Below are 27,042 nucleotides of genomic sequence, written 5' to 3' on the forward strand. Positions count from 1 at the left end.
AGAAGTAAAAGATAACTCATATGCAGTATAACAAGCTTTTATTGTAATTAATATACAACTGGTTAAAATCTGAAACAACATTGTGGTCATCTGGTTTTGCATTTTCTTTCGTTTGGCTACAGTCTTACTTTGTTTGAACCACTTATGCTCTGAGCTCTTCTAAGTAGGTTTTATCCCTGCAGTCTTTAAGAGCTTCAGATAAATCCCCAGCTAAATCTAAATCATACACACTTTAACCAAATAAGACATGTACAAACATAGTCTGTTTTTTACCTATGATTCCACAGTTTCATTTAGCAGATGCTTTTATCCAAAGCGACGTACATGTGAGAGTAGAAACAACACAAGCAAAGATGTAGTCAGGATGAAACAACCTGGAAAGAGCCATGAAACAGGTTCAAGTGGTGCCAACAGGCAGTACAGGAGTAATAGGAATTATGATTACTGGTTTTTCAGTGATGAACTGGGTTTTAGTCTTTTCTTAAAGACAGAGAGGGATTCTGCAGATCAGAATTTCCTTCCACCACCAGGGAACCACAGAGAAGATTCTCGCAATTGGTTGTATCAGGAACCTTTTGTTGGCCGATTGGAGAGCAGAAGGGAGTGTGGACCTGAATGAGAGCGTTCGGGAGCAGTTTTCATTGCAGTTTTCTATGCAAGTGTCAGATTTTGGAATTTTTTGCAGGCAGCAACTGGAAGCTAGTGAAGCGATTTCAACAGTAGGACATGGGCTGTTTCTGGCTGGTTGGAAACCAGACGTGCTGCTGCATTCTGGATCATCTGCAGAGGTTTGACCGTGCATGAGGCGAGGCCTGCCAGTAAGGAGCTGCAGTAGTTGATGGGTGATATTACGAGTTGTGCTGCATGTTCAGACAGAAAGGGTTTGGTCCTCCTTATGTTGTACAGGATGTAAGCAACAGAGGCCACATGAGACTTTTACATATAAAATAGATGCATTTTATACTTTCTATGCACTTTTCAGTGACAACAATCACTACAAAAACAGTGTTAACATTTCCTGGTTAGTCAGATCTATTTAGTTGTAAGTTGTTGATTGGAGGTAGCAGTCTGTTTTTAGAACTTCATCCACTGTAGAATGATTCTTAAAAAGTTAAAGTTCTGCTAGAAAAATAGTAGTGACTGGATGTACCGTAACTTCAGTTCTATGACTGTGTATGCAGCCCTCCACTTGATTTCAATATTGGTTGTGATTTGAGGTCCTACAAAAGACACCTTGACCTTGTGTGGGGTTGCCAGATTTTGGTCAGTGGTTGTTGAGGAGATCATTTGATTCAACGCCTGTTTCAGTAAAACTTGAAAACTCCACTGTTTTCTTTCTTTTTCTTAATGTGCTCTTCAGTTCTTCTCAGGAAATCTATTTGTGAAACTTTGCCCTCTTTGATAAAGAAACTTATCATGAATTTACATATTATAAATAAAGTATTATACATATATTTGCATCATTATATACGGACTATGATTTACCCATTTTGTCTTTGATCAACATAAGCTAGAAAACTAAAATAAATATTCACCATATTTAACAAAATAACCCCATACAAAGTCAACGTGGCTGCTGTTTGGGATAACTTCCCCAAACAAAATGATAACCTTTAAATAATTTAAATGATTCAAAGTACAATTGCTAGTTTGGGTTAATCATTAAGTGTAATATGATTTTGTATGTCACTTCAAGTGGGTTAATAACAGTTTCTGCCACAAGTCGGTCACACTCTGGTTGGAATTGCACAATTTCCGACCGCTTTGAAAGCAACACGCTGAGGTCCCGTCCTACCAGGAAGACTGAGAGAGAACCTGAAGTCGGTAGGTGCTTTTTATTTTGAAAATCACTCTTTCATGCATTGGACAGTAGATCAAAGGCAGGTGAAGTGTATTTTCCCAATGAGACTCGTTGTAAAAGCCTCTCATTAACTGCAGCAGCTTCCAGTGACCCCGGTGGCTTTTCTGTCTGTGTTGTTGGTTTCACTTTCAAATTGCAGGGCTGTATATTCTGAAATATATGCAGAAAAGTTACAAAATAAGGACACTTTTACACCTAAATGAACTTCCCCAAATGTGATATGTATCAAATTCTAATGCAGAATATCAAAAATAATCTGACTAAATTAGGATACTGTGCATTCAGTTAAAGTGTTATAAACATATTCTAACTCTGTTCAAGGAATATAAACTGATTTATATTATCTGAATCTAAGGGTGGACCCATATGTTTTTCCCAATTGCTGACAGGGAAACCAATAACTAGGATATTAAACATGAGAATCTTGTTGTCGAAGTTTAGAATAACACAAACTACAACACAAGACTTCACTGAAACACTTTGGTTATTTATGTTTTGCATATTTTTAATTAATAGAGATCTTTTCAAAATGTATCCTTCAGTGGTCATAGGTTATTACTCGTGTTATATAACCAATCAGATAGGACTGTAGTTGGAACATTGCTTCAGATAACGAGAAGCAGTTTCATTAAAGCCAAATTATTTTAGTTTACTGACACTCAGTAAAACCAATAGAACAATAATAAGAAAAATGCTGAATATCACATCCAGAACAGCCACACTAATGAATGGAGAAGCCCTACCTGAGAAACTATTTCATGAGAATGTTAGAAGGAATTACTGACATCAAACTGATTCACTGTGTCATTCATTTCCAGTATTTTGAAACTTCAAAACAGACCTGATGGTGCAATCCTCTCTCAACAGCACTCTGGTCATTCCACTGGATTGCCCCATCTTGAATCAATCTTAGTAAAAGAACAAGGGTGAAGAGGAAAAGAAAGACAACATCCGTTCTTCACTGGAAGTGTTCGTTTACCAGAATGGACAGCCAGGAGGTGGGGTCTTTACTGGAGGAATGCCTCAAGGCAGCAGGCCAGCAGTACATCCAGCTGTCTGGAGCTGAGAGGCTAAACTACTGCAGCTGCAAGGTCAGACAAAAGATGGTGCTATTTGATCCATTTTTATTCAGGCATGAGAGAAACTGACTGGGATTTGAGTGAGGATCTGACACATGGTGGATTTACAAAGTCTTTATGTAGGAAGTGAGTCCCACCTCCTCTCTTTGTGCTCAATATTTTTGCCAAATTCTTATCATCAAATCAGGAGAATTTGAACCATTTAACACCCTGTCACGTAATTGATATTGATTTTCTTTAGTAGCTTTAAGCAAAGTTATTCCCTCCTGCCAAAAAAAAGGATTTCAAGTTACTTTAAGCCCATTAATCTCTGCACAGCCACACAGTTTTGCTGGATTTAAATTCTACTTTTGCTTCCCGTAGACTCGCTGTGTGCAGAGCTGGCCTCTCTGCTGCAGGAGGCCGAGGAAATGAAGTGGCCTTTGTGCCGGAGAAGTGGCAGTACAAGGACTCGGTGAGCAATGATGACAAGACCAACCTGAGCGAGCTCATCAGCAAGCACCTACCGCAGCTGCTGGTAATAATAACACAAACAAACGGAATATGAAAAACACTGCATGAGCACCTACTCCAGTGGGTTCTCTGTGCCACCAGGCTTTCCTGATGGCGTCCATCAAGGCTCAGGAGGCAGGCTCGGCGTTAGCGGTGGTCTTCTTAGTGGATCGCTTCCTCTACTGGCGTGACGAGTCGAGCCGGCTGCTGAAGGTTACCAAGCTGCTGCACAGACGCCACCCTGACGAACCCATCGCCCCACAGCTGGTCATACGGCAGGCCAGGGTCTATGTAAACTCTGGTACAGTATAATGGAGGGGTGGCAGTCAGTATATGATTCTGATAATGATCCTGTTGGGAGAGACTGATGCTGAATACAGGTGACTGAAGGGTGCTACATCATCCTAAATATCATTTGAGGAAATTATTATGCAAACTCATGACATGGAAGTGTACCATTTTTTCCACACTTTCATTATGGAGGTGTTTAATGTTTGGCTGGTACAGAGCTGGATAAATGTGATCATCCTCTGCACCCACAGGCAAACTGCAGAAGGCAGAGTACATCCTGAGCAGCCTGATTAACAACAGTGGTGCAACAGGTAGACTCCTCATTGTAACTGCCTTCAGTGATTGATCAAACCGTGTGCTACAGGCTAAACAAATAGCACACATTTCTTTGTGGTGCACAGGTTGTTGGGAGTACCGCTCTGAAAGCGACGAGGCCCTGGTGCAGGCTGTTAGCCTTCAAGTGCGTGGAATGATATTGCAAAAACTAGGTGAGTTCCTTTTTTACCTGGTGACATAAACATGATGCTGTTCTGTCATTTTTTTAATGACACTTTGTTTTCTGTTTCAGGCCTGTGGCTCGAGGCCGCAGAGTTAATCTGGGCTTCTCTGGTTGGTTACTACTCACTTCCTCAGCCTGATAAAAAGGTAGCCGCTGTTCTGTTACCATATTAGGACACTAACTTGACCGACCCAGTTTCACACTGCCATAAACCCTTCTTGCATTTCTGTTTATTTCACAGGGCATCGGAACATCTCTTGGTTTACTGGCCAACATTTTGGTGTCTATGAATGATGAGGACTTCCGTGCTTTTAGGACTAACAAAGATGCTAATTTTGTAATTCTATTTGACAGGATATTTCTTTACGATTTATACAATTTACATTATTTCTGTCTGTTTATCATATTTTTTTTGCTTATTTGTTTGTTCTTGTGCAGTCTTTACTTGGGGATGGGAGTCATCGTCTCCTTTCAGCTGCCCGGCAGCAAAGATGGCCGTAGTGTACAGTCAGTACACTTCACTCTATGTATTGACAAATGCTGTAAGTTGTTTTTTTAGTCCCTCTCTGGCACCACTCACTGTCTCCTGCATTTTATATACATGAATAATGTATGCTTTTTATTAAAGTTACTTAGTTGTGGAGTTTTAATCATGTTTTAGTCCCTGAGTCGTAGCCATGGAGTGATCTGTGAACCTTGTGCATCATTAGCTGCATAAACAGCCTTAATAACAGAGTTTTATTGCTCAGAAGCTAAACAAATACCTTTTAGACATGAGTGTCATCAACACTTGTCATGATTTAGAGACAATTTAGTTGAATGTTTCAGGGTGGAGAGCAGTTTTAGTCAAACAATAGCACAAAAAATGGGTAAGACATTATAAGAAAGTGTGTAAATAAACCATTTATAATCACATGATTAATCCTGCAGTTACAAGTCCTTATAATACATTTTATGTTATTAGCAGATTAGCTATATTTATAAGAAAACACACTAGGTGCAAGAATAACAAAAAATCCCAGTTTGTGTCACCACATAAGGAAAAATAACTTGCTACAGTTTACTTGTACGTTTCGGCGATCAGTGAAGTAGCCTGCCATTTTCTGCAGTGCTTTTTATCAAGCCATTCATTCCACTCGCTCAGATAGAAGTGCTCACGAAGCAAGCATTCTGTTTATATCCTTGAAACCTCCAGAAGTGTTCCTTAAAAGTCTCTTAATGTTCTGTGTGTGGGCTCCTCTGTGAGGACCCAAATACTGCCTGCTGTGAAGTGGTTGAGTGCAGGTAGGACACGTTTCTCTCACCGCTCGCCGCTAATGACGGATGATTCAGCTTTTAAATGATGAGAAATCAACAGGATGAGGTTCAACCGCAGCAGGTGGTTGCAAAAACAACCTCAAAAACAACCTCAAAAACTGATAAAATCCACAAAGTAAATGCATTAACTATCTTATAGTGTCATACACTATTTCTTATTGTAAAACTAATTCCACATTTACACAGTTATACAGGGGGTTAACTTGTTAACTGATGTTGTTATGCATGAATTCAGCATTTACAGTAGCACCATCTGGTAATACCTTGTAAATGGTTGGATATATGTTTGAACTATGCGTCAATGTGATTTTTTTTTTTTTTTTAATTTACACACCTTATTGTAAAGTGTTACCCATAAATGCACCATACCTCAACATCAGACTCAGGCGTGTGCTCTCACTAGAAAATCAGAGCTGGAAATCAGTCCAACCTAACATGGAACAGCACAGAGAGAATCAGCCACAACATTAAAACCACCTGTCAAATATTTTGTAGATCCTGCTTCTGCCACCCAAATAGCTCTGACACATCAGGGTTGTGGATGCATTGTTCCTCAGTGTTCATCCTGTAAACGCTCAATAGAACTGGTGTCAGGGCAGTTTTAAAGCTAGATCAATGCCATAGGCTCTTTGTCGTGTTCCTCAAGCCATTGTTTAGCAATTTTTGCCTTGTGGTGGGGAGCACTGGCCTGTTAGGGAGGCCACAGGCATTGGTTGGGAGATTTACATCCAAGCAAATTCCAGGACCCAAGGTTTCCATTGCATTATGAGATGATTAGTGTCAAAGTCCTCTTCTAGTGGTTGATTAAACCTCTGAAAACTAATTTGTGTGTCCAAACTAGATATTTCAAAATGCTTTCCATGAAACTTAAACTTAAAAAGGTTGACACATAACTCTATGTAGTTGCTTCCTCTACAATGCATGGACCAATAAGTCCCTACAATTCTCCAGGTCAAACATTTAATGTCTTTAACTTTGAGGCTGATTACTGTATATCTCCAATTTGCCTAAGAAGTAAAATCATGATAGCTACAAAAATGCAAATGTGTATTTTGTAAGATAGAACGCTTGATCACTAGTATGACCCTTTCTTGTGCTTCTGTTTCTTTAGACAACTCAAGGCACCTGCTTTTTATCCTTCAGTTTCTCGGTGGAATGCCCTGCCTCTCAAAGACAGTCGTTCCTCCTGCAGGCTAAGGAAGCGTTTGGAATCGGCCTGCTCACCAAAACAGAGGGTGAACTTGTCACGAGCAAGCAGGAGCTTCATACCTTCCTCAAGGCTGCCTATTCCCTCACTGTCACTCTCAAATGGCTGGGCACTCCTGGGGAGGTTGTGGATCAGGCAGCTCAGGCTTGCCAGGAGGCTTTAGCAAAGTTTTACGAGTACTGCAAGGCCAATACCCAAAACAAAGAAAACCTCTGTACTGAGATCATGCATCTTGTTGCTAAGGTCAAGCTTCTGTTGCAAGTGGAGCCTTTCCCCAATTCTGATAAGCAATCTTTCATCCCTGACAGCTATAGAAACCTCAAAGATACCTCTGTACATTTCACTATGGAAGGTTTCTCAAAGGTGATGCAGAGATTTCAGAAGTATCATGAATCGCTGTGTGAGACCATCAACGGTAGCTGTAGGGGAGATAAAGATGAGATGCATAGGAAAAGGCTGTGTTTAACCGCACTGGGGACAACCATTGGGCCTCTGAGCACAGAATGTGGCACCGAAGCCTCCAAAGAGTTCACAGACCCACCCAAAGCAGAGACGCCACAGCAGAGAGGTTCAGATCTATCCTTTGTGCATTTGCCTCAAAAATCTGCCCTGCCTCCCACACTAGGAAGCAAAGATAACCTTGGCTCTTCGTGGCAGCACTTCTCTTTGAGTAGTTCAGGATCTCCTCAGCCCAGCAGCAGTGGCTATATAGGAAGCAGCGCTAAACATGGTCAGAATCCAAGCAATCAGAGCTGTCTGACCACTGAGGCTGATGATGACAGGTCAGACAGCATGTTGCAATCTGCTGATGAAAACAAGAAGCAAAACTCACAGGTTTTTAACTCTAGGGTCAGTTCCTATGCTGCTCCAAACCCTGCAATACCTGCCCCTTCCTCCTCCAATGCAATTTCAGAGAAGTTTACAGGTCTACAGGCTGAAGTAGGGACACTGAGCTCTACGGAGGATTGGATGGCTGATGTCGCTGAGGGTGCGGTGGAATCTTTATCCCAGCTGGCTCTTAAAACATCCTCCAGTTCCCTCAGTGACAGTTTCAGTTCTCAGTCATCATGGGAGAAAATCCCAGCTGATCTTAACTCCCCCGTATACAGAAAACCACAGCCAAGCAGCCTATCAAAAGCAGAAACAAGCAAAATCAGTAAATCACCAGAGTCCGATGGGAGCTTTTGCCTCATGGAGACGTTTGATTCTGCAACCAGTGATTCAGCTCTTGATCACGTATACAAAAACCACACATATGGAGGGAAAGTCAGAGCCTCATTCAAACCACAACCTCTGGAGAGCTTCAATGTTTGCTCAAATATGGAGGCTGGAATTGATTCGGTTCCTGTAAAACATCAACAACTCTGTAGCAACCCCACACGGTCTTTCGCAAGCTCTCACAGAACAGTGTGCTGAAACAGAAGCCTCCCAGAGGCCTCCCCGGAAAGTTCATTTGAGATGTTGGAGATGAATGCTCCTCAGAGCAAGAACCCCTTGTGCTACAGCTGTGTACACCCCAGAACCGAAGATGATGTTGTCCCCGCAAGACAGTATTTGTTGTCACTGTGGGATTACCAAGCACTACTCGCTGGAGTTTGCCACGAGTGTCTGCTGAAGAGGTTGCACAGTGATAAGACACAATTCAAACTCAAGAAATACAGCACTGCCTATAGTAAGTGCTGAAACTTGTCTTCATCATCAGTACATCCATTTAACCACAATACTACCATGACTTTAGGGATGTCAGGCTCAGTCTAGATTGAAATATCTAATATATTTAAATATTTACTAAAGAGCATAAGTCTCACCACTGCTAGCAATTGCCTCACTTTGCATGCAGTAGCACCATGAGGTTCACATTAGTGTTATCAATGGAAATTTTTGTGAAAAATTGACAGATTGATAAGAGTCTTGTTACAGATACTCATGTTTACCACTGGCGCCATTTTCACGCAACACACAACAATGGTTTCACCTTATCGTATTAGCATTGTTATACAAAGTCCTTCACACTACCTGATATTTGCTAGATATTGATAACCCCTGTGTTGAGTAACTATGGTTCATTCTACACCTCGTGATTACTGATTACACTGATTATTCGTTTGTGATCAATCATCCTGCATCTTTAAGTCTTACCATTCGATATTTCTTTGACAAGTCCACTTTGACAAGTGCAGAAAGCAGCCTATGGATCCCAAACTGAGCAAGTTCTGGTGTTTATTGGTGATTTTATAACTATACTCATTCAATTAGGCTGATTAAAAATGAAAGCTATATTCAGTTTTGTTTCTATGATCGCATTCTTTTGTAATATCTCTCAATAATCACAGCGATATCTTCTTTTGTTGCACTGAATGTCTACACTGGGGCTTGTATTTACAATATTGCGTTTATATATGTGTGAGTGTGTATAGAAACCAAACTTGTTTTACAGAATTAATAAAACATCGCAACTGTCCACTAACCTCTACCCGTTATCTCCACTAGATAGTCTTCATTTGAAGTTCTCCAAGGCCACAGGACTGTGGACAGCCAAAGAGACCTGCGTTTACATTGGAGAGGTGATGAAGATGAAGGACCTGAAGACGGAGGACATGAAGATGAAAGACAAGAAAATGAAGGACATGAAGACAGGAAGACGGAGGACATGGAGACGGAGGACATGAAGATCATGAAGATGGACAAGGTGGTGCAGTTTTAGTCATTTTACACCAGGAGGAGAGGTTAAGCAGGTATGCAGCTACACAATCTTGGCCCAACCCAAACATGATGGCTTTAAGTCTCATTTTGTCTCTGTATTAATACCCTTAGCTATGTGGGGAAAGACTACTTGAAGCCAATGCAGATCCAGTTTCACCTGAAAGACGTGGAGAGACAGATGACCGCCCAGTACTATGTGACTGAATTCAATAAGAGTCTCTACGACAAAGAAGTCATGACTCAGATCTTCTTCATTCCCTCCGAAGCACTATTGGTGAGGCACTGTTGGTGGAGATGAAAATAAAAAAAGAGCACACAGCGAACATAAAATATATGTTTACTTAATTTCGAGGGATCAGAGGTAGCAGATGTTGTATCAAAATTAAAATGACTTCATAAATACAGCATTAATAGGACCCCATACACAGCGTGCAGAATAGCCTACAGCAGCCTTGGAGCAATTTTGGTTCAAATTCAAACGAAATACCCCAGGACAGCCTCCAGTTGTCACTTTACTACTAGAAATAAATTTTTGTGACAGCAGCAAAGCCAATATTTTTTTGGGTTATTATTCTACAAAGTGTCATGAACTGGGAAAAAGTCAAAGTTAGCAATTATGTTACAAATGATTGCTTAGTGGCGTATGTTCTCTTGAGTTTATAAGACCAAAAAAGGAACATATATCCTTCCAGACTACCCTAGTATATGTCTAGTTCTGAATATAAACACTATATCATCATTGATTGATGTAAAGTCATTGGATTTCAAGAGGAAATTGCTTTTCTGCACTATTAATGAGCTGCATTTTATTCCTAACAGGCTTCAGAGGTTTCAAAATGTCCTTCTCGTTCTTTGTATTGATACACAGATTTTAAACAGAGATGAAATTGTTGGCTGTGTAACAGTGGAGCCCTACATGCTTGGAGACTTTGTCAAGCTGACCAACAACACCGTAAAGAAAGCTGACCGTTTGAAGGCGACAGAATACGGCCTTGCCTTCGGACACTTCACCTACTTGTTTTCTAATCACCGGGAAATTGTTGTAGACTTGCAAGGTGTGTTTGCATGCATCACTAATGTGTTATGATTTTCCACACAACATGTAACCAGATGACATGTTACGATCATTCTACATCTTTTTAATCACAGGATGGGTGACAGCCAACGGCAAAGGGCTGACCTACCTCACTGACCCCCAGATTCACTCCACCAGGACCCCGAAAGGTCGGTCTAACTTTGCTGAGAGGGGTTCAGATACTTCCTGAAAGAGCAGCATGGACCAGAGTGCAATGAGATTTGTCAGCTGCTGAAGCTACCGCCACTGAGCACATGAAGAAATATTCTTGCTCAAAAACTTTGTTGAGTTGTGCAGCTGTAAATATGGTTTCTAATGATAATAAAGCATTGCTGCAACATTTCCTTGTTATTGGGCATTCAGGCACCAAAATAAGTAACATAGATTTGATGCAAGATTCCAGAGCTTACAGGTTTACATAGTGTAGTTTAAATAACCGCATTAATGTTCTGTATTTCCCATAATATATTACCTAAATGCACAAATAACAATAATGTATTTTCAGCTACTGTCCTACTAATGAGACTTTGGGCTTTATAGGGGATCTATTATATTATAAGCATAAGTGTACAATGTTAGTTTGTTTTAATAATTATGGTAATTAGATGTTACATTTTAAATCTGCAAAATGTTATTTCATTAGCTTGATTTCCTTTAATGCTGAATGCTGGAAGAAAAAAGAGTTGACAGAGGGTTAGCGGTGTGACATAAACAGACTGAAAAGACTTTTTGTATTTAGACTACTAATCCTGAAATTTAAATGATTTCTGACACTCTACATATTGGTACAATAGTTATGGTAAAGGGGTTATTTCTCCACACTGATAACAGCCGGGCTCTTTTGTCCGAAGGTCAGGTGCTGTTGTGGAAATTACCTGAATGTGTTTAGTCAAGCACCGAACTTAAGTGTAAGTTCAAGGTAGTTCTGCTTATGTTTAAAAATGAAATATCCTCATTCCTACTCAACTACATTTATCTGGCAGCTTTAGTTAGACTTAAGATGAAGATTATATGCCGTGGATGACATAACAAGCTCTTAAAGTATATCACATTGTTAAAGATTAAACCAGCGATTCACAATCTCTTTAGACTGACGTCTTACAAAAAAAAAACAGTGTGTGGTTGGGTTAGTTGCAAAACGGCTAAATCAGCAGCTTCCCTCTGAACTTTTCACACGGTTTCATTTCAATAAATGATCCACTACCTCACCGTAAATGCAAGGTTAGAGAATAAGTCCAAATATGGAAGAAAAGATTGTCAGAATTTTGCTTTTCCCTATTTTCTCTCCTATTGCACAGTGATTTGCTGTGCCTGTGTATAAAACTGTATACGATGTTGCTAAACCTGCAGCTGCTACAACAGTAACAGTCTGCTTTAATAATGATTTAATATTATAATGATGTCATATGTGACAAACCAGAACTTCTACTTTCATATTTTACTGCTAATTCTAAATAGGATTTTCCATGTAGAGCAGCAGCATCAAAGTTGTTTCAAAAACGTCAAGAAAATTTTAAAAAATTACAAGAACTTTTTGTGATACAGCCACTACCTGTGTGAGTATTTACTGTCAGAATTAAAAACTTGTCTAAGTGCTGTATTGAATTGTGAAAACATGTAAATGCATGAATAAAATACTTGTTTTGAGTCTGCAAAAATGTTTCTCACTCTCACTGCCTCTTCACTATGCGACTGTATTGTTGTCAAACTGGAATAGGAGCTCAGGAATCACCTGATGCTAATAGGTTTAGGTGTGAACACAACTGCTATTTTTCCCAACTTATTAATTACATGACTGATGATTTGCCTTTTTTAAATATTATACATGAATAGGAATCTGTGGCTGTATTTGTTTAGAATGAGGTCACAACCAAATCTCATAAATCAAAAAAACAAAAATACACAATTGAGTGTTTGCTTAAGTTTTCACAGCTCAGTTTGTCATATGACTGACGTTCAGATAAGATAACTTTTAGAATGTTTAAGCTTTGTATCAGTGACAAACATTTGCTCAAAATTTCCAAAAGTGTAGCGATAGATTATGATCAAAGTTTTGTTTTATGCTCACATTAAACATGTCACCACGGAGCCCGATTAAAGAATGAAGGGACAAAGGTGCTATTTAGTTTTCCTGTAAATGTCCTTGTTATATTACTGCGAGTGCACTTTGCCTACAGGCTATGAGCTCAGTGTTTTATAAGTGACCCACAAACCACCATGAGCTCTGCATAGTTGCAAAATGTACTAAATCAAATGAATAAAGTCACGTTAATGCGATGTATAAAGTCATGTGGCTTAAGAAAGTGGGTTTCTATGTAAACACAAGAAGACAAGCAATGACACAAGAAGATTCCCATGTCATCCAGGTGAGACTGTGGTCACATGCCTGCCAATCATAGGACAATGATGTCATTCATGGTGCTTCAAACACATAAACCTCATTTCTGTCAGACCAAAGTCCAGTCCTGAGTTTATTAGTCTCCTTCTTACGAACACAAACAACATTCTTTACCCCTCACACACTCTGCACTGCCCTCACAGCCGCTCTATCAGTGCATTGCTTAATGAAAAGTGCTTTTCTGGGACCTCTGTTGCAAGAAGTGACATTATTTTTAGAAGTTTGTGCCAATGAATTGTACCTGTCTCGTGCATTTTATCTGAATGGGTTCTCATTTTGGAACACATTTGTGCTTCCCATGAAAAACATTCCACCTGCCTGTAATGTACATAAAGATATGGATTTTTATCACCTCTATCAGCTATCTCGGTGTTATAACAGAGGTCTAAATCTGTGTCCGGAGGGCTTGACTTCACGCTGTTGACACAGTTGAAACAAACCCCGGAAGCAACGTCCCCCTGCACTCCGTTGTCAGTGTTTATAAGGGAGCGAGCCTCCTCCTAGCACACAGTGTCTGGGACTGGCTGAGAACAGGAGCGTGGAATCCCAACCAATATGAAACTATCTTACTGGTGTTAGCGTGCTTCCCTGGCAGCTGCCTGGCAAGTCCTCACCCATGCTGTAAGTAGAACAAGACAGAAAATACCGGTGATGATGTGGATGTGTTCTTCCTATGTATGGTCATTATGCCTTCTTAATTCCCAGATATTCACGTCATTGCTCTCCATTGCTGGCTGACACGTTGAAACAGGCCTGCTAAATAACAAGAGTGGCTAATTCTTAGAGGATTTATAATCTCTGCATCTTCTTTACACAGATACTCCTCCTCTACTCACTGGAGCTCTCCACTATAGTAGGTTTTATGCAGAGAACCTGACCAAAATAGGAAATCCATTTACACATTGTGAAAAGAGAGATGTCAACTAATTCCACTGTGTTTTCTCCAGTCCACACAGAATGAGGAGCTGTGGGCTTACGCTTAGATACCTGTACGATGAATGGGACAGCGGCTTCGGCTCTTTGAGCTGGTTGATTACAAAAATAAGACAATGAATATTGACCTTCTGCTGCTGTTCAGAGAGGTAACCAAACACTTGAGCATCTGGTTTATTAACGCGAGTAGACGTCAGAGTTGATCAAAGCTTAAAGGTTCAAGGATTTAGTAATAATTAAAAAGGGGTTCATACAAAAAGACAGTATTCTAGAAGCACAGATCTGAGAAAATGGAGCCATAGTCAATAATTTCCCATTATGGCACCATAATGTTTTAGGACTGACAGACTCTGACTCTCGACTAGACAGAATTGATGATGTAAATTCAGGTGCTTTTGTCAAAGTCAAAGTCAAAATTGACCCATTTTAAAGTTTGACAATGTGGGAAAAAATATATATATTTTCACAGTGAAGCTTCTGATGTCCACATTTTCAACATTTTTGGGAAATCTTTGAACATTTTTTTGGTGGAAAAAAAAAGAAATGCTAAAAATGTTTCTGAAGAACATTCACAAAAAATCAACCAAAATCCAGTGAATTTCGCTGGATTTTTGTAACTTTTTTGTGAATGTTCTTAAATAAAATAGAAGTTTTACTGATATATATATATATATATATATATTATATATTATATATATATATATATATATATATAGGTAATCACTTTTATTTTATTTTTAGAAATTTTTGGAATATTTTTATTTATTTTTTTTAAAATATTTACAAGAAGTTTCTTGCCAAATTTGGGGATTTTTTTAAAATAAAACTTTTAAGGGAAACTTTTATGGAATTACTGGAATTTTCGTCCTGAAAGTTTTGCAAATTTTCAGAAATTTGGGGAATTTTTTTTGCTGAAGTTTTAGATTTTTTTTTGAGACAAGGAAGTAATATTTTTTTTGTGCCTGTAAATGAGGACAACAGGAGGGTTAAGAGCTCAAAGGTTCATTCAGCAGTCCTATTTCAATCTCTGCACAGCAGTCCTTGTAACGCGCTGAATCTAAAGCATTTCTCATTCTCATTCCCAACTCACCCATCAGGGCGTCGTGTACGAGAATTGCTAGACAAAGAACGTACCTGCACCGAAACAGCCCTGCACGCACAAGTTCCATCCTGCGGAAGTTCCAAAAGACTGGCAACTCTGGTGGGCCGGCTATTGTGGGAAGCTCCTACTTCACCTGGAGAGGGACTGTTCTGGTCAACACCTGACAGGAGATTTGCCAGACAAAACAGGTGAGACAACATCTAATGAGGCAGAACCGTCTTCAGTATAATTGTTCACACTTCATGAGCATGTTTATTTTCATCTCCAATCCAGGAAAGTACTTCAATCACCGTAACTGAATTGGATGCATTCCTGTCTCGTTTTTGGTCCACACTCCACAGTTTGGATGGATGGCTGAATAGTGAGTTTAACTTTTATACGTCAATGGAAGTAAAAAGCAGAAATTGTCATGTTTCCATTCAGGCCTTGTAATTAATATGTCCCATTTTCTGTTCACCTAGCTATTTCGACCAGCGTCCAAAGGGCATTACCGATCCCTACTTGCTCGAACTCCCAGCGTTCTGCAGCAACGTCCCGACCAAAGAAACACAGCCAGTTCATTTTCCAGTTGTTCCAACAGAGGACAAACTAACGTCTCAAAGACGAATAGACACCAGATGAGGAAGACTTGACAAAATTCTGCCAAATCTGACAAAAACATTGCAAAAATTTATAGAAAATCATTAGTTCCAATCCAAAAACGTACAAACGTCTGTTTTTTTAAACGGAAACTGTGGCTATGATCCATTTATGGTCATAATCACATTGCATTACATCAAATTAACAGAATTATGTATCAAATTTACCTACTAGCTCATAATTTCTTAACATTGTACTAATGTTCAGTGTCTATCAAATAAAATTTCTAACAAGATTGAATGAATGCATACAGTTGTTCCACCTTGCCCACGTGTTTAATGAAATCATAGAAATACAGCATTGGTAAAAGTGATCAAGATGACAACAATTTGTCTTGTTTAACTGCAATATAGAGTCCTGCAGCACACAACACAAACTTGGTAGTAAACTAAAGAAATCAATGAGTTGCAATAAAAAATATAAAAAAAAACAAAGTTGTCGCCGATCAATTATGTTGCCCTTATACCCAAAGTGTCCACCGGTGTATCAACTACTGGAAATAAATGGGTTGGCTCCACCATTTACTATAGATCAGCAGTTTTGACTCGTCTTATTTACATTTTTACAACCTCTACAAACACGGTATTTTTCCATTAGTCTGTGCATGAACTCCAGGCAGATATTTCACTGTGCTAATTATGTTTTCCAATACATTTGTGGAAGATACATGGTTTATTTTGGTAAAATTTCAATGAGAATGTAGAATAAAGTCACATAAATCACAATTTTCAGCTCATTTTGGTTGTTTTCACTCATGATACTTCTACTTGTTATCAAAAAAGCCTAAAATCTGATGATAGTTTCTTGTTATGGTGAACAGAAACATACTTTGAAAGTATAGATTTGAGGGTTCAAAAAGGTTACAAGTTCACAGATTTCTGCACTATCGATACTTGCACGAAGTGTCCAGCAACAGCAGATAAATGTTTAAACATGATTTGATCATTTCAGGAAGAACCATGGCCTGATTTTTTTAGAATAGGTAAATATAAATTCTAATTTGATTATGCAAGATCAGTTTTTTTAACCTTATGCAAACACCAAGATTAAGCAACAAAGCTGGAATCTTTTTAATTCTTGACCTTCCATATAAAAAAACTAGAAAAGCACTCGGAGAGCGCATACCTCCGCCAGGCCATCTGTTTGTCTGTCTGTCTGTTAACAGCATAACTCAAAAGTCATGGACGGATTTTCACCAAATTTTTACAGAATGTCCAGAAGAGCAAAAGTAACAATCTATTAGATGGCGGCCATCTCTCAATTGTACAAGTCCTTCAAAAAAATCCTGGATCCCGACGGTGATCCGGATCCCCTCCAAATTCTAATCGATTGTTACTTTTGCTCTTCCGGACCATTCTATAAAAATTTGGTGAAAAATCCGTCCATGATTTTTTGAGTTATGCTGTTAACAGACAAACAGACAAACAGACAAACTCCGGTGATTATATAACCTCCTGGCGGAAGATAACAATGGCGCCAATATAAGGAACATTACAGCCTCATGGGGGCGCTGCAGTGGCATCTGGACATTTACTTGAACTTTTAATTATGCTGCAGCTAATGACATTCATGGTTTTTATCACAATGTCAAAATAACTAGTTGCATGAAATGATTTTGACTGTGCATTGAGGAAAATGAGTGAAACTATGATGCCACTTCTTGAAACTTTCCCTTTTAATTTTCACCTTAATTTAGCACTACAAAAAAGACAACAAAGCAAAAGAAAAATGAGAAGGAGATTACAAAAAATTTCAGGCCAGATTCAAACTGAATATTTACCAGTTGAGTCACCCAGTACGCACCACATTCAGTGACTATTATAAAGTGTCCTTTATTTTGACAAGGCAGGTGTTTTAAGCTGCTCAGAGGGCATTTGGGGGCATCAGATGCATGCTGGGAGCATCCCCAGCCTGTTTAAGAGGAAGTGAGTGCTCTGAAAAAGCTTCATGTGTACCAGTGAGACATCAGACAGCATGAGAGCCTTCGTCCTGCTTGTTTGCCTGTCGGTGGGCTGCCTGGCTCAGAGGCCGCAGAGATGCAGGAAGTACAAATCACATTCTGAAGCATTTTCTGTGTTACTCTATATGATGCCTTCAGTCACAGCAGCATGTTCTGTTGTTTTCAGTATTTGTGATAATTAAATAAGTGACCAGCTTTAGCCCTGTGTGATACAAATCCTCAAAAAAAATCCCTTCAGATTTAAACCAATTCTTCCTTTTTGACAGCATCCCCTCCTCTACTGACTGGAAGGCTGTCTGTGGTAAGTTTGAACTCTTCACTTACTACACTACGGTGGTCTTAGTCAACCTCTGTTGAGCAAGAAGTGACATATTTTTTAGAAGTTTGTGCTCAATGAATTGTACTCTGTCGTGCATTTTATCTGAATAGGTTCTCATTTTGGAACACATTTGTGCTTCCCATGAAAAACATTCACCTGCCCTGTAATGTACATAAAGATACTGGCTTTTATCACCTCTATCAGCTATCTCGGTGTTATAACAGAGGTCCAAATCTGTGTAGGAGGGCTTGACTTTCATGCTGTTGACACAGTTGAAATCAAACCCCGGAAGCAACGTCCCCCCTGCACTCCGTTGTCAGTGTTTATAAGGGAGCGAGCCTCCTCCTTAGCACCACAGTGTCTGGGACTGGCTGAGAACAGGAGCGTGGAATCCTTCAATATGAAACTCTTACTGGTGTTAGCGTGCTTCCTGGTAGCCCGCCTGGCAAGTCCTCACCCATGCTGTAAGTAGAACAAGACAGAAAATACCGGTGATGATGTAGATGTGTTTTTTCCAATGTATTGTGTCATATATGCCTTCTTAATATCCCAGAATATTTGCACTGTCATTGCTCTCCATTACTTGCTGACACGTTGAACAGGCCTGCTAAATAACAAGAGTGTACTATTCTTATAATTCTCTGCATCTTCTTTACACAGATACTCCTCCTCTACTCACTGGAGCTCTCACTACAGTAGGTTTTATGAAGGAACCTGACCAAAATCGGAAATCCCATTTACACATTGTGAAAAGAGGAAGATGTCAACTAATTCACTGTGTTTTTCTCCAGTCCACACAGAATGAGGAGCTGTGGGCTTACGCTAGATACCTGTACGATGGAATGGGGACAGCGGCTTCGGCTCTTTGAGCTGGTTGATTACAAAATAAGACAATGAATGTTGACCTTCTGCTGCTGTTCAGAGAGGTAACCAAACACTTGAGCATCTGGTTTATTAACGCTACTAGATGTCAGAGTTGATCAAAGCTTAAAGGTTCAAGGATTTAGTAATAAATAAAAAGGGGTTCATACAAAAAGACAGTATTCTAGAAGCACAGATCTGAGAAAATGGAGCCATAGTCAATAATTTCCCATTATGGCACCATAATGTTTTAGGACTGACAGACTCTGACTCTCGACTAGACAGAATTGATGATGTAAATTCAGGTGCTTTTGTGCAGAGTTAACCCTTGTGTCGTCCTGCGAGTCAAAATTAACCCGTTTGAAAGTTTGAAAATGTGGGGGGAAAAAAAAAAAATATATATATATATTTTCACAGTGAAACTTCTGATGTCCACATTTTCAACATTTTTCGGAAATCTTTGAACATATTTTGATGGAAAAAAAGAAATGTTAAATATGTTTCTGAAGAACATTCACAAAAAAATCAAGTAGTTGATTTTTTTGTGAATGTTCTCAAAGAAAATATTGTAAGTTTTACAATATTGTAAAACTTAAAATATATATGTAATCACTTTAGATATTTTTAGGATGTTTGGAAGATTTTTCTTCATTTTTGAAAATATTTACAAAAATGCGTTTGCCAAATTTAGGGGACTTCTTTAAAATAAAACTTTTCAGGGAAACTTTTAAAGAATTATCAGAATTTTCTTCCTGAAAATTTTGCAAATTTTCTGAAACTTGGGAATTTTTTTGCTGATTTTTTGAATTTTTTTCAGACAAGGAAATAATTTTTTTTGTGCCCGCAAATGAGGACAACAGGAGGGTTAAAGCTCGTGTCCGGAGTTTCCGTTTGTTTTCAATTTATGTATCATCGTTTAACAAAGCTTAAATGTGTTAGTCTAGTTCGATACCATAATATAATATTAGTATGACGCGATATGAAATTTATTCATGAGCTCCGCCTTCCTCTCATAGACCCCCATGTTATTCCAAAAAGCGCCGGTCGGCAGCTAGCCAATCAAGTTCGAGCTTCCGCTTTGTCATGCTGTCAATCAACAGTTACGCGCACAGCAAGCAAGCCCATGCAGAGGTGGGCGAGCTACGCACTACGCAACCGCGCGCACATTTGTTTTGCTTGTGGAGGAGAGAGCATCAGGGATCAGCAACTTCCAGAAAAGTTACCAATCCCACGACTTGTCAGGCCAAGAGACTGCAGGACGTTTTTTGGCTCGGGGTGCTCGCGTCGCTCCCCGACCACGGCCTCCATAGCCCGCCTGACGGCTTCGTTTAGATGCCCGACCTCTGGAGGAAGATGTTGGGGCGTCTGGGACATACTCTTCGTCAGAGGAGTCATGCAATTCTGAACTCTAGATAGAAATAAATAAACAATGTAACACATATACACACGTAAATGCACTAAGTTTGATAAACAACGTCATCGAGAGGGATACACGAGTGTAATCACAAGCGTGCACAAATAAAGGGGCGTCACTAGGTATCTCGCGAAATCAGAGGGTGGGACCAACAGTGTTTTGGGAGATGCTGCGATTCAAACTCCGTACACAAGCTTTAAGAGCTCAAAGGTTCATTCAGCAGTCCTATTTCAATCTCTGCACAGCAGTCCTTGTAACGCGCTGAATCTAAAGCATTTCTCATTCTCATTCCCAACTCACCCATCAGGGCGTCATGTACGAGATTGCAGACAAAGAACGTACCTGCACGAAACAGGCCCTGCACGCACAGTTCCATCCTTGGCAAGTTCCAAAAGACGCAACTCTGGTGGGCCCGGCTATTTTGGGAAGCTCCTCTTCACCTGGAGAGGGACTGCTGGTCAACACCTGGACAGGAGATTTGCCAGACAAAACAGGTGAGACAACATCTAATGAGCAGAACCGTCTTCAGTATAATTGTTCACACTTTATGAGCATGTTTATTTTCATCTCCATCCAGGAAAGTACTTCGCCACCTTCACTGAATTTGGATGCATTCCTGTCTCCTCTGCGTTCCACACCAAACAGTTTGGATGGCTGATCGTAAAGTCAGTTTACTTTTCATGTCAACGAAGTAAAAAGCAGAAATTGTCATATTTCCATTCAGCCTTGTAATTAATATGTCTCCATTTTTCTGTTCACTAGCTTGTTCGACAACGTCAAAGGCATTACCGATCCCAGCTTGCTCGAACTCCCAGCGTTCTGCAGCAACGTCCCGACCAAAGAAACACAGCCAGTTCATTTTTCCAAGTTGTTCCAACAGAGGACAAACTAACGTCTCAAAGACGAATAGACACCAGATGAGGAAGACTTGACAAAATTCTGCCAAATCTGACAAAATACATGCAAAAATTTATAGAAAATCATTAGTTCCAATCCAAAAAACATACAAACGTCTGTTTTTTTAAACGGAACTGTGGCTATGATCCATTTATGGTCATAATCACATTGCATTACATCAAATTAACAGAATTTTGTATCAAATTTACCTACTAGCTCATAATTTCTAACATTGTACTAATGTTCAGTGTCTATCAATAAAATTTCTAACAAGATTGAATGAATGCATACAGTTTGTTCCACCTTGCCCACGTGTTTAATGAAATCATAGAATATACAGCATTGGTAAAAGTGATCAAGATGACAACAATTTGTCTTGTTTAACTGCAATATAGAGTCCTGCAGCAACAACACAAACTTGGTTGTAACTAAAAGAAATTCAATGAGTTGCAATAAAAAATTAAAAAAAAAAAATTGTCTCATCAATTATTTGCTTTACCCAAAGTGTCCACGGTGTTATCACTACTGGAAATAAATGGTGGCTCCACATACTATAGATCAGCAGTTTGACTAGTCTTATTTACATTTTTACAACCTCTACAAACACGGTATTTTTACATTAGTCTGTGCATGAACTCCAGGCAGATATTTCACTGTGCTAATTATGTTTTCCAATACTTTGTGGAAGATACAACGGTTTATTTTGGTAAAATTTTCAATGAGACATGTAGAATAAAGTCACATAAATCACAATTTTCAGCTCATTTTTGGTTGTTTTTCACTCATGATACTTCTACTTGTTATCAAAAAGCCTAAAATCTGATGATAGTTTCTTGTTATGGTGAACAGAAACATACTTTGAAGTATAGATTTGAGGGTTCAAAAGGTTACAAGTTCACAGATTCTGCACTATCGATACTTGCACGAGTGTCCAGCAACAGCAGATAAATGTTTAAACATGATTTGATCATTTCAGGAAGAACCATGCCTGATTTTTTTAGAATAGGTAAATATAAATTCTAATTTGATTATGCAAGATCAGTTTTTTTAATCTTATGCAACACCAAGATTAAGCAACAAAGCTGGAATCTTTTTATTTCTTGACCTTCCATATAAAAAACTAGAAAAGCACTCGGAGAGCGCATACCTCCGCCAGGCCATCTGTTTGTCTGTCTGTCTGTTAACAGCATAACTCAAAAAGTTATGGACGGATTTTCACCAAATTTTTTACAGAATGTCCAGAAGAGCAAAAGTAACAATCTATTAGATTGGCGGCCATCTCTCAATTGTACATAGTCCTTCAAAAAAATCCTGGATCCCGACGGTGATCTGGATCCCCTCCAAATTCTAATCGATTGTTACTTTTGCTCTTCCGGACATTCTATAAAAATTTGGTGAAAATCCGTCCATGATTTTTTGAGTTATGCTGTTAACAGACAAACAGACAAACAGACAAACTCCGGTGATTACATAACCTCCTGGCGGAGGGAACAATGGCGCAATATAAGGAACATTACAGCCTCATGGGGGCGCTGGAGTGGCATCTGGACATTTACTTGAACTTTAATTATGCTGCAGCTAATGACATTCATGGTTTTTATCACAATGTCAAAATAACTAGTTGCATGAAATGATTTTGACTGTGCATGAGGAAAATGAGTGAAACTATGATGCCACTTCTTGAAACTTTCCCTTTTAATTTTCACCTTAATTTAGCACTACAAAAAAGACAACAAAGCAAAAGAAAAATGAGAAGGAGATTACAAAAAATTTCAGGCCAGATTCAAACTGAATATTTACCAGTTGAGTCACCAGTACGCACCACATTCAGTGACTATTATAAAGTGTCCTTTATTTTGACAAGGCAGGTGTTTAAGCTGCTCAGAGGGCATTTGGGGGCATCAGATGCATGCTGGGAGCATCCCCAGCCTGTTTAAGAGGAAGTGAGTGCTCTGAAAAAGCTTCATGTGTACCAGTGAGACATCAGACAGCATGAGAGCCTTCGTCCTGCTTGTTTGCCTGTCGGTGGGCTGCCTGGCTCAGAGGCCGCAGAGATGCAGGAAGTACAAATCACATTCTGAAGCATTTTCTGTGTTACTCTATATGATGCCTTCAGTCACAGCAGCATGTTCTGTTGTTTTCAGTATTTGTGATAATTAAATAAGTGACCAGCTTAGCCCTGTGTGATACAAATCCTCAAAAAAAAATCCCTTCAGATTTAAACCAATTCTTCCTTTTTGACAGCATCCCCTCCTCTACTGACTGGAAGGCTGTCTGTGGTAAGTTTGAACTCTTCACTTACTACACTACGGTGGTCTTAGTCAACCTCTGTTGAGCAAGAAGTGACATATTTTTTAGAAGTTTGTGCTCAATGAATTGTACTCTGTCGTGCATTTTATCTGAATAGGTTCTCATTTTGGAACACATTTGTGCTTCCCATGAAAAACATTCACCTGCCCTGTAATGTACATAAAGATACTGGCTTTTATCACCTCTATCAGCTATCTCGGTGTTATAACAGAGGTCCAAATCTGTGTAGGAGGGCTTGACTTTCATGCTGTTGACACAGTTGAAATCAAACCCCGGAAGCAACGTCCCCCCTGCACTCCGTTGTCAGTGTTTATAAGGGAGCGAGCCTCCTCCTTAGCACCACAGTGTCTGGGACTGGCTGAGAACAGGAGCGTGGAATCCTTCAATATGAAACTCTTACTGGTGTTAGCGTGCTTCCTGGTAGCCCGCCTGGCAAGTCCTCACCCATGCTGTAAGTAGAACAAGACAGAAAATACCGGTGATGATGTGGATGTGTTTTTTCCAATGTATTGTGTCATATATGCCTTCTTAATATCCCAGAATATTTGCACTGTCATTGCTCTCCATTGCTTGCTGACACGTTGAACAGGCCTGCTAAATAACAAGAGTGTGCTATTCTTATAATTCTCTGCATCTTCTTTACACAGATACTCCTCCTCTACTCACTGGAGCTCTCACTACAGTAGGTTTTATGAAGGAACCTGACCAAAATCGGAAATCCCATTTACACATTGTGAAAAGAGGAAGATGTCAACTAATTCACTGTGTTTTTCTCCAGTCCACACAGAATGAGGAGCTGTGGGCTTACGCTAGATACCTGTACGATGGAATGGGACAGCGGCTTCGGCTCTTTGAGCTGGTTGATTACAAAAATAAGACAATGAATGTTGACCTTCTGCTGCTGTTCAGAGAGGTAACCAAACACTTGAGCATCTGGTTTATTAACGCTACTAGATGTCAGAGTTGATCAAAGCTTAAAGGTTCAAGGATTTAGTAATAAATAAAAAGGGGTTCATACAAAAAGACAGTATTCTAGAAGCACAGATCTGAGAAAATGGAGCCATAGTCAATAATTTCCCATTATGGCACCATAATGTTTTAGGACTGACAGACTCTGACTCTCGACTAGACAGAATTGATGATGTAAATTCAGGTGCTTTTGTGCAGAGTTAACCCTTGTGTCGTCCTGCGAGTCAAAATTGACCCGTTTGAAAGTTTGAAAATGTGGGGGGGAAAAAAAATATATATATATATATATTTTCACAGTGAAACTTCTGATGTCCACATTTTCAACATTTTTCGGAAATCTTTGAACATATTTTGATGGAAAAAAAAGAAATGTTAAATATGTTTCTGAAGAACATTCACAAAAAAATCAAGTAGTTGATTTTTTTGTGAATGTTCTCAAAGAAAATATTGTAAGTTTTACAATATTGTAAAACTTAAAATATATATGTAATCACTTTAGATATTTTTAGGATGTTTGGAAGATTTTTCTTCATTTTTGAAAATATTTACAAAAATGTGTTTGCCAAATTTAGGGGACTTCTTTAAAATAAAACTTTTCAGGGAAACTTTTAAAGAATTATCAGAATTTTCTTCCTGAAAATTTTGCAAATTTTCTGAAACTTGGGAATTTTTTTGCTGATTTTTTGAATTTTTTTCAGACAAGGAAATAATTTTTTTTGTGCCCGCAAATGAGGACAACAGGAGGGTTAAAGCTCGTGTCCGGAGTTTCCGTTTGTTTTCAATTCATGTATCATCGTTTAACAAAGCTTAAATGTGTTAGTCTAGTTCGATACCATAATATAATGTTAGTATGACGCGATACGAAAATATATTCATGAGCTCCGCCTTCCTCTCATAGACCCCATGTTATTCCAAAAAGCGCCGGTCGGCAGCTAGCCAATCAAGTTCGAGCTTCAGCTTTGTCATGCTGTCAATCAACGGTTACGCGCACAGCAAGCAAGCCCATGCAGAGGTGGGCGAGCTACGCACTACGCAACCGCGCGCACATTTGTTTTGCTTGTGGAGGAGAGAGCATCAGGGATCAGCAACTTCCAGAAAAGTTACCAATCCCACGGCTTGTCAGGCCAAGAGACTGCAGGACGTTTTTTGGCTCGGGGTGCTCGCGTCGCTCCCCGACCACGGCCTCCATAGCCCGCCTGACGGCTTCGTTTAGATGCCCGACCTCTGGAGGAAGATGTTGGGGCGTCTGGGACATACTCTTCGTCAGAGGAGTCATGCAATTCTGAACTCTAGATAGAAATAAATAAACAATGTAACACATATAAACGCGTAAATGCACTAAGTTTGATAAACAACGTCATCGAGAGGGATACACGAGTGTAATCACAAGCGTGCACAAATAAAGGGGCGTCACTAGGTATCTCGCGAAATCAGAGGGTGGGACCAACAGTGTTTTGGGAGATGCTGAGATTCAAACTCCGGACACGAGCTTTAAGAGCTCAAAGGTTCATTCAGCAGTCCTATTTCAATCTCTGCACAGCAGTCCTTGTAACGCGCTGAATCTAAAGCATTTCTCATTCTCATTCCCAACTCACCCATCAGGGCGTCATGTACGAGATTGCAGACAAAGAACGTACCTGCACGAAACAGGCCCTGCATGCAAAGTTCCATCCTTGGCAAGTTCCAAAAGACGCAACTCTGGTGGGCCCGGCTATTTTGGGAAGCTCCTCTTCACCTGGAGAGGGACTGCTGGTCAACACCTGGACAGGAGATTTGCCAGACAAAACAGGTGAGACAACATCTAATGAGCAGAACCGTCTTCAGTATAATTGTTCACACTTTATGAGCATGTTTATTTTCATCTCCATCCAGGAAAGTACTTCGCCACCTTCACTGAATTTGGATGCATTCCTGTCTCCTCTGCGTTCCACACCAAACAGTTTGGATGGCTGATCGTAAAGTCAGTTTACTTTTCACGTCAACGAAGTAAAAAGCAGAAATTGTCATATTTCCATTCAGCCTTGTAATTAATATGTCTCCATTTTTCTGTTCACTAGCTTGTTCGACAACGTCAAAGGCATTACCGATCCCAGCTTGCTCGAACTCCCAGTGTTCTGCAGCAACGTCCCGACCAAAGAAACACAGCCAGTTCATTTTTCCAAGTTGTTCCAACAGAGGACAAACTAACGTCTCAAAGACGAATAGACACCAGATGAGGAAGACTTGACAAAATTCTGCCAAATCTAACAAAATACATGCAAAAATTTATAGAAAATCATTAGTTCCAATCCAAAAAACGTACAAACATCTGTTTTTTTAAACGGAACTGTGGCTATGATCCATTTATGGTCATAATCACAGTGCTTTGCATCAAATTAACAGAATTTTGCATCAAATTTACCTACTAGCTCATAATTTCTAACATTGTACTAATGTTCAGTGTCTATCAATAAAATTTCTAACAAGATTGAATGAAATCATAGAATATACAGCATTGGTAAAAGTGATCAAGATGACAACAATTTGTCTTGTTTAACTGCAATATAGAGTCCTGCAGCAAGCTTGGTTGTAATTAAAAGAAATTCAATGAGTTGCAATAAAAAATTTAAAAAAAAATTGTCTCATCAATTATTTGCTTTACCCAAAGTGTCCACGGTGTTATCACTACTGGAAATAAATGGTGGCTCCACATACTATAGATCAGCAGTTTGACTAG

General features: G+C 39.5%; 4 protein-coding genes and 1 long non-coding RNA gene across 5 annotated transcripts; all 5 read left to right on the top strand.

Moving 5' to 3' along the window:
- Positions 1–3,307: 3,307 nt before the first annotated feature.
- LOC110959357 (alpha-kinase 1) lies at positions 3,308–6,736 on the top strand. The gene is given in 9 exon segments (XM_051944200.1): positions 3,308–3,457; positions 3,535–3,733; positions 3,975–4,034; positions 4,125–4,211; positions 4,292–4,368; positions 4,464–4,559; positions 4,661–4,700; positions 4,703–4,764; positions 6,683–6,736. Coding segments are annotated over 8 exon segments (666 nt in total). The 5' UTR covers positions 3,308–3,457; positions 3,535–3,543.
- Positions 6,737–7,521: 785 nt separating this feature from the next.
- On the top strand, positions 7,522–12,184 carry LOC127532473 (alpha-protein kinase 1-like). Its single transcript, XM_051944201.1, is given in 6 exon segments — positions 7,522–7,528; positions 9,451–9,481; positions 9,561–9,723; positions 10,318–10,504; positions 10,599–10,700; positions 10,703–12,184. Coding segments are annotated over 6 exon segments (570 nt in total). The 3' UTR covers positions 10,783–12,184.
- Positions 12,185–13,507: 1,323 nt separating this feature from the next.
- Positions 13,508–27,024, top strand: LOC110959358 (ependymin-like). Its single transcript, XM_022206199.2, has 6 exons — positions 13,508–13,543; positions 24,005–24,039; positions 24,136–24,270; positions 25,929–26,115; positions 26,199–26,286; positions 26,384–27,024. Exons 3-6 carry the CDS (start codon positions 24,187–24,189, stop codon positions 26,511–26,513), a joined length of 489 nt encoding a protein of 162 aa, XP_022061891.2. The 5' UTR covers positions 13,508–13,543; positions 24,005–24,039; positions 24,136–24,186; the 3' UTR covers positions 26,514–27,024.
- LOC127532405 (ependymin-like) lies at positions 13,876–21,322 on the top strand. Its single transcript, XM_051944028.1, has 4 exons — positions 13,876–14,004; positions 20,458–20,644; positions 20,728–20,815; positions 20,913–21,322. The coding sequence occupies exons 1-4, from the start codon at positions 13,921–13,923 to the stop codon at positions 21,040–21,042; spliced, it is 489 nt and encodes a 162-aa protein (XP_051799988.1). The 5' UTR covers positions 13,876–13,920; the 3' UTR covers positions 21,043–21,322.
- On the top strand, positions 18,176–18,771 carry LOC127532406 (uncharacterized). The gene is made up of 3 exons (XR_007939855.1): positions 18,176–18,339; positions 18,536–18,570; positions 18,667–18,771. It is a non-coding gene; the product is annotated as an uncharacterized LOC127532406 (long non-coding RNA).
- Positions 27,025–27,042: the final 18 nt, after the last annotated feature.

This window comes from Acanthochromis polyacanthus, chromosome 23 (assembly GCF_021347895.1).
Source record: "Acanthochromis polyacanthus isolate Apoly-LR-REF ecotype Palm Island chromosome 23, KAUST_Apoly_ChrSc, whole genome shotgun sequence".
NCBI classification, from domain to species: domain Eukaryota; kingdom Metazoa; phylum Chordata; class Actinopteri; family Pomacentridae; genus Acanthochromis; species Acanthochromis polyacanthus.

Bases quoted from the DNA above. Each gene is read 5' to 3' on its own strand.
- LOC127532405 (XM_051944028.1), top strand. From the start codon at position 13,921: ATGGGACAGCGGCTTCGGCTCTTTGAGCTGGTTGATTACAAAAATAAG. The intron at 14,005-20,457 runs GTAACCAAACAC...CTCACCCATCAG, and splicing joins TTCTGCTGCTGTTCAGAGAG to GGCGTCATGTACGAGATTGC. The intron at 20,645-20,727 runs GTGAGACAACAT...ATCTCCATCCAG, and splicing joins AGATTTGCCAGACAAAACAG to GAAAGTACTTCGCCACCTTC.
- LOC110959358 (XM_022206199.2), top strand. From the start codon at position 24,187: ATGGGACAGCGGCTTCGGCTCTTTGAGCTGGTTGATTACAAAAATAAG. The intron at 24,271-25,928 runs GTAACCAAACAC...CTCACCCATCAG, and splicing joins TTCTGCTGCTGTTCAGAGAG to GGCGTCATGTACGAGATTGC. The intron at 26,116-26,198 runs GTGAGACAACAT...ATCTCCATCCAG, and splicing joins AGATTTGCCAGACAAAACAG to GAAAGTACTTCGCCACCTTC.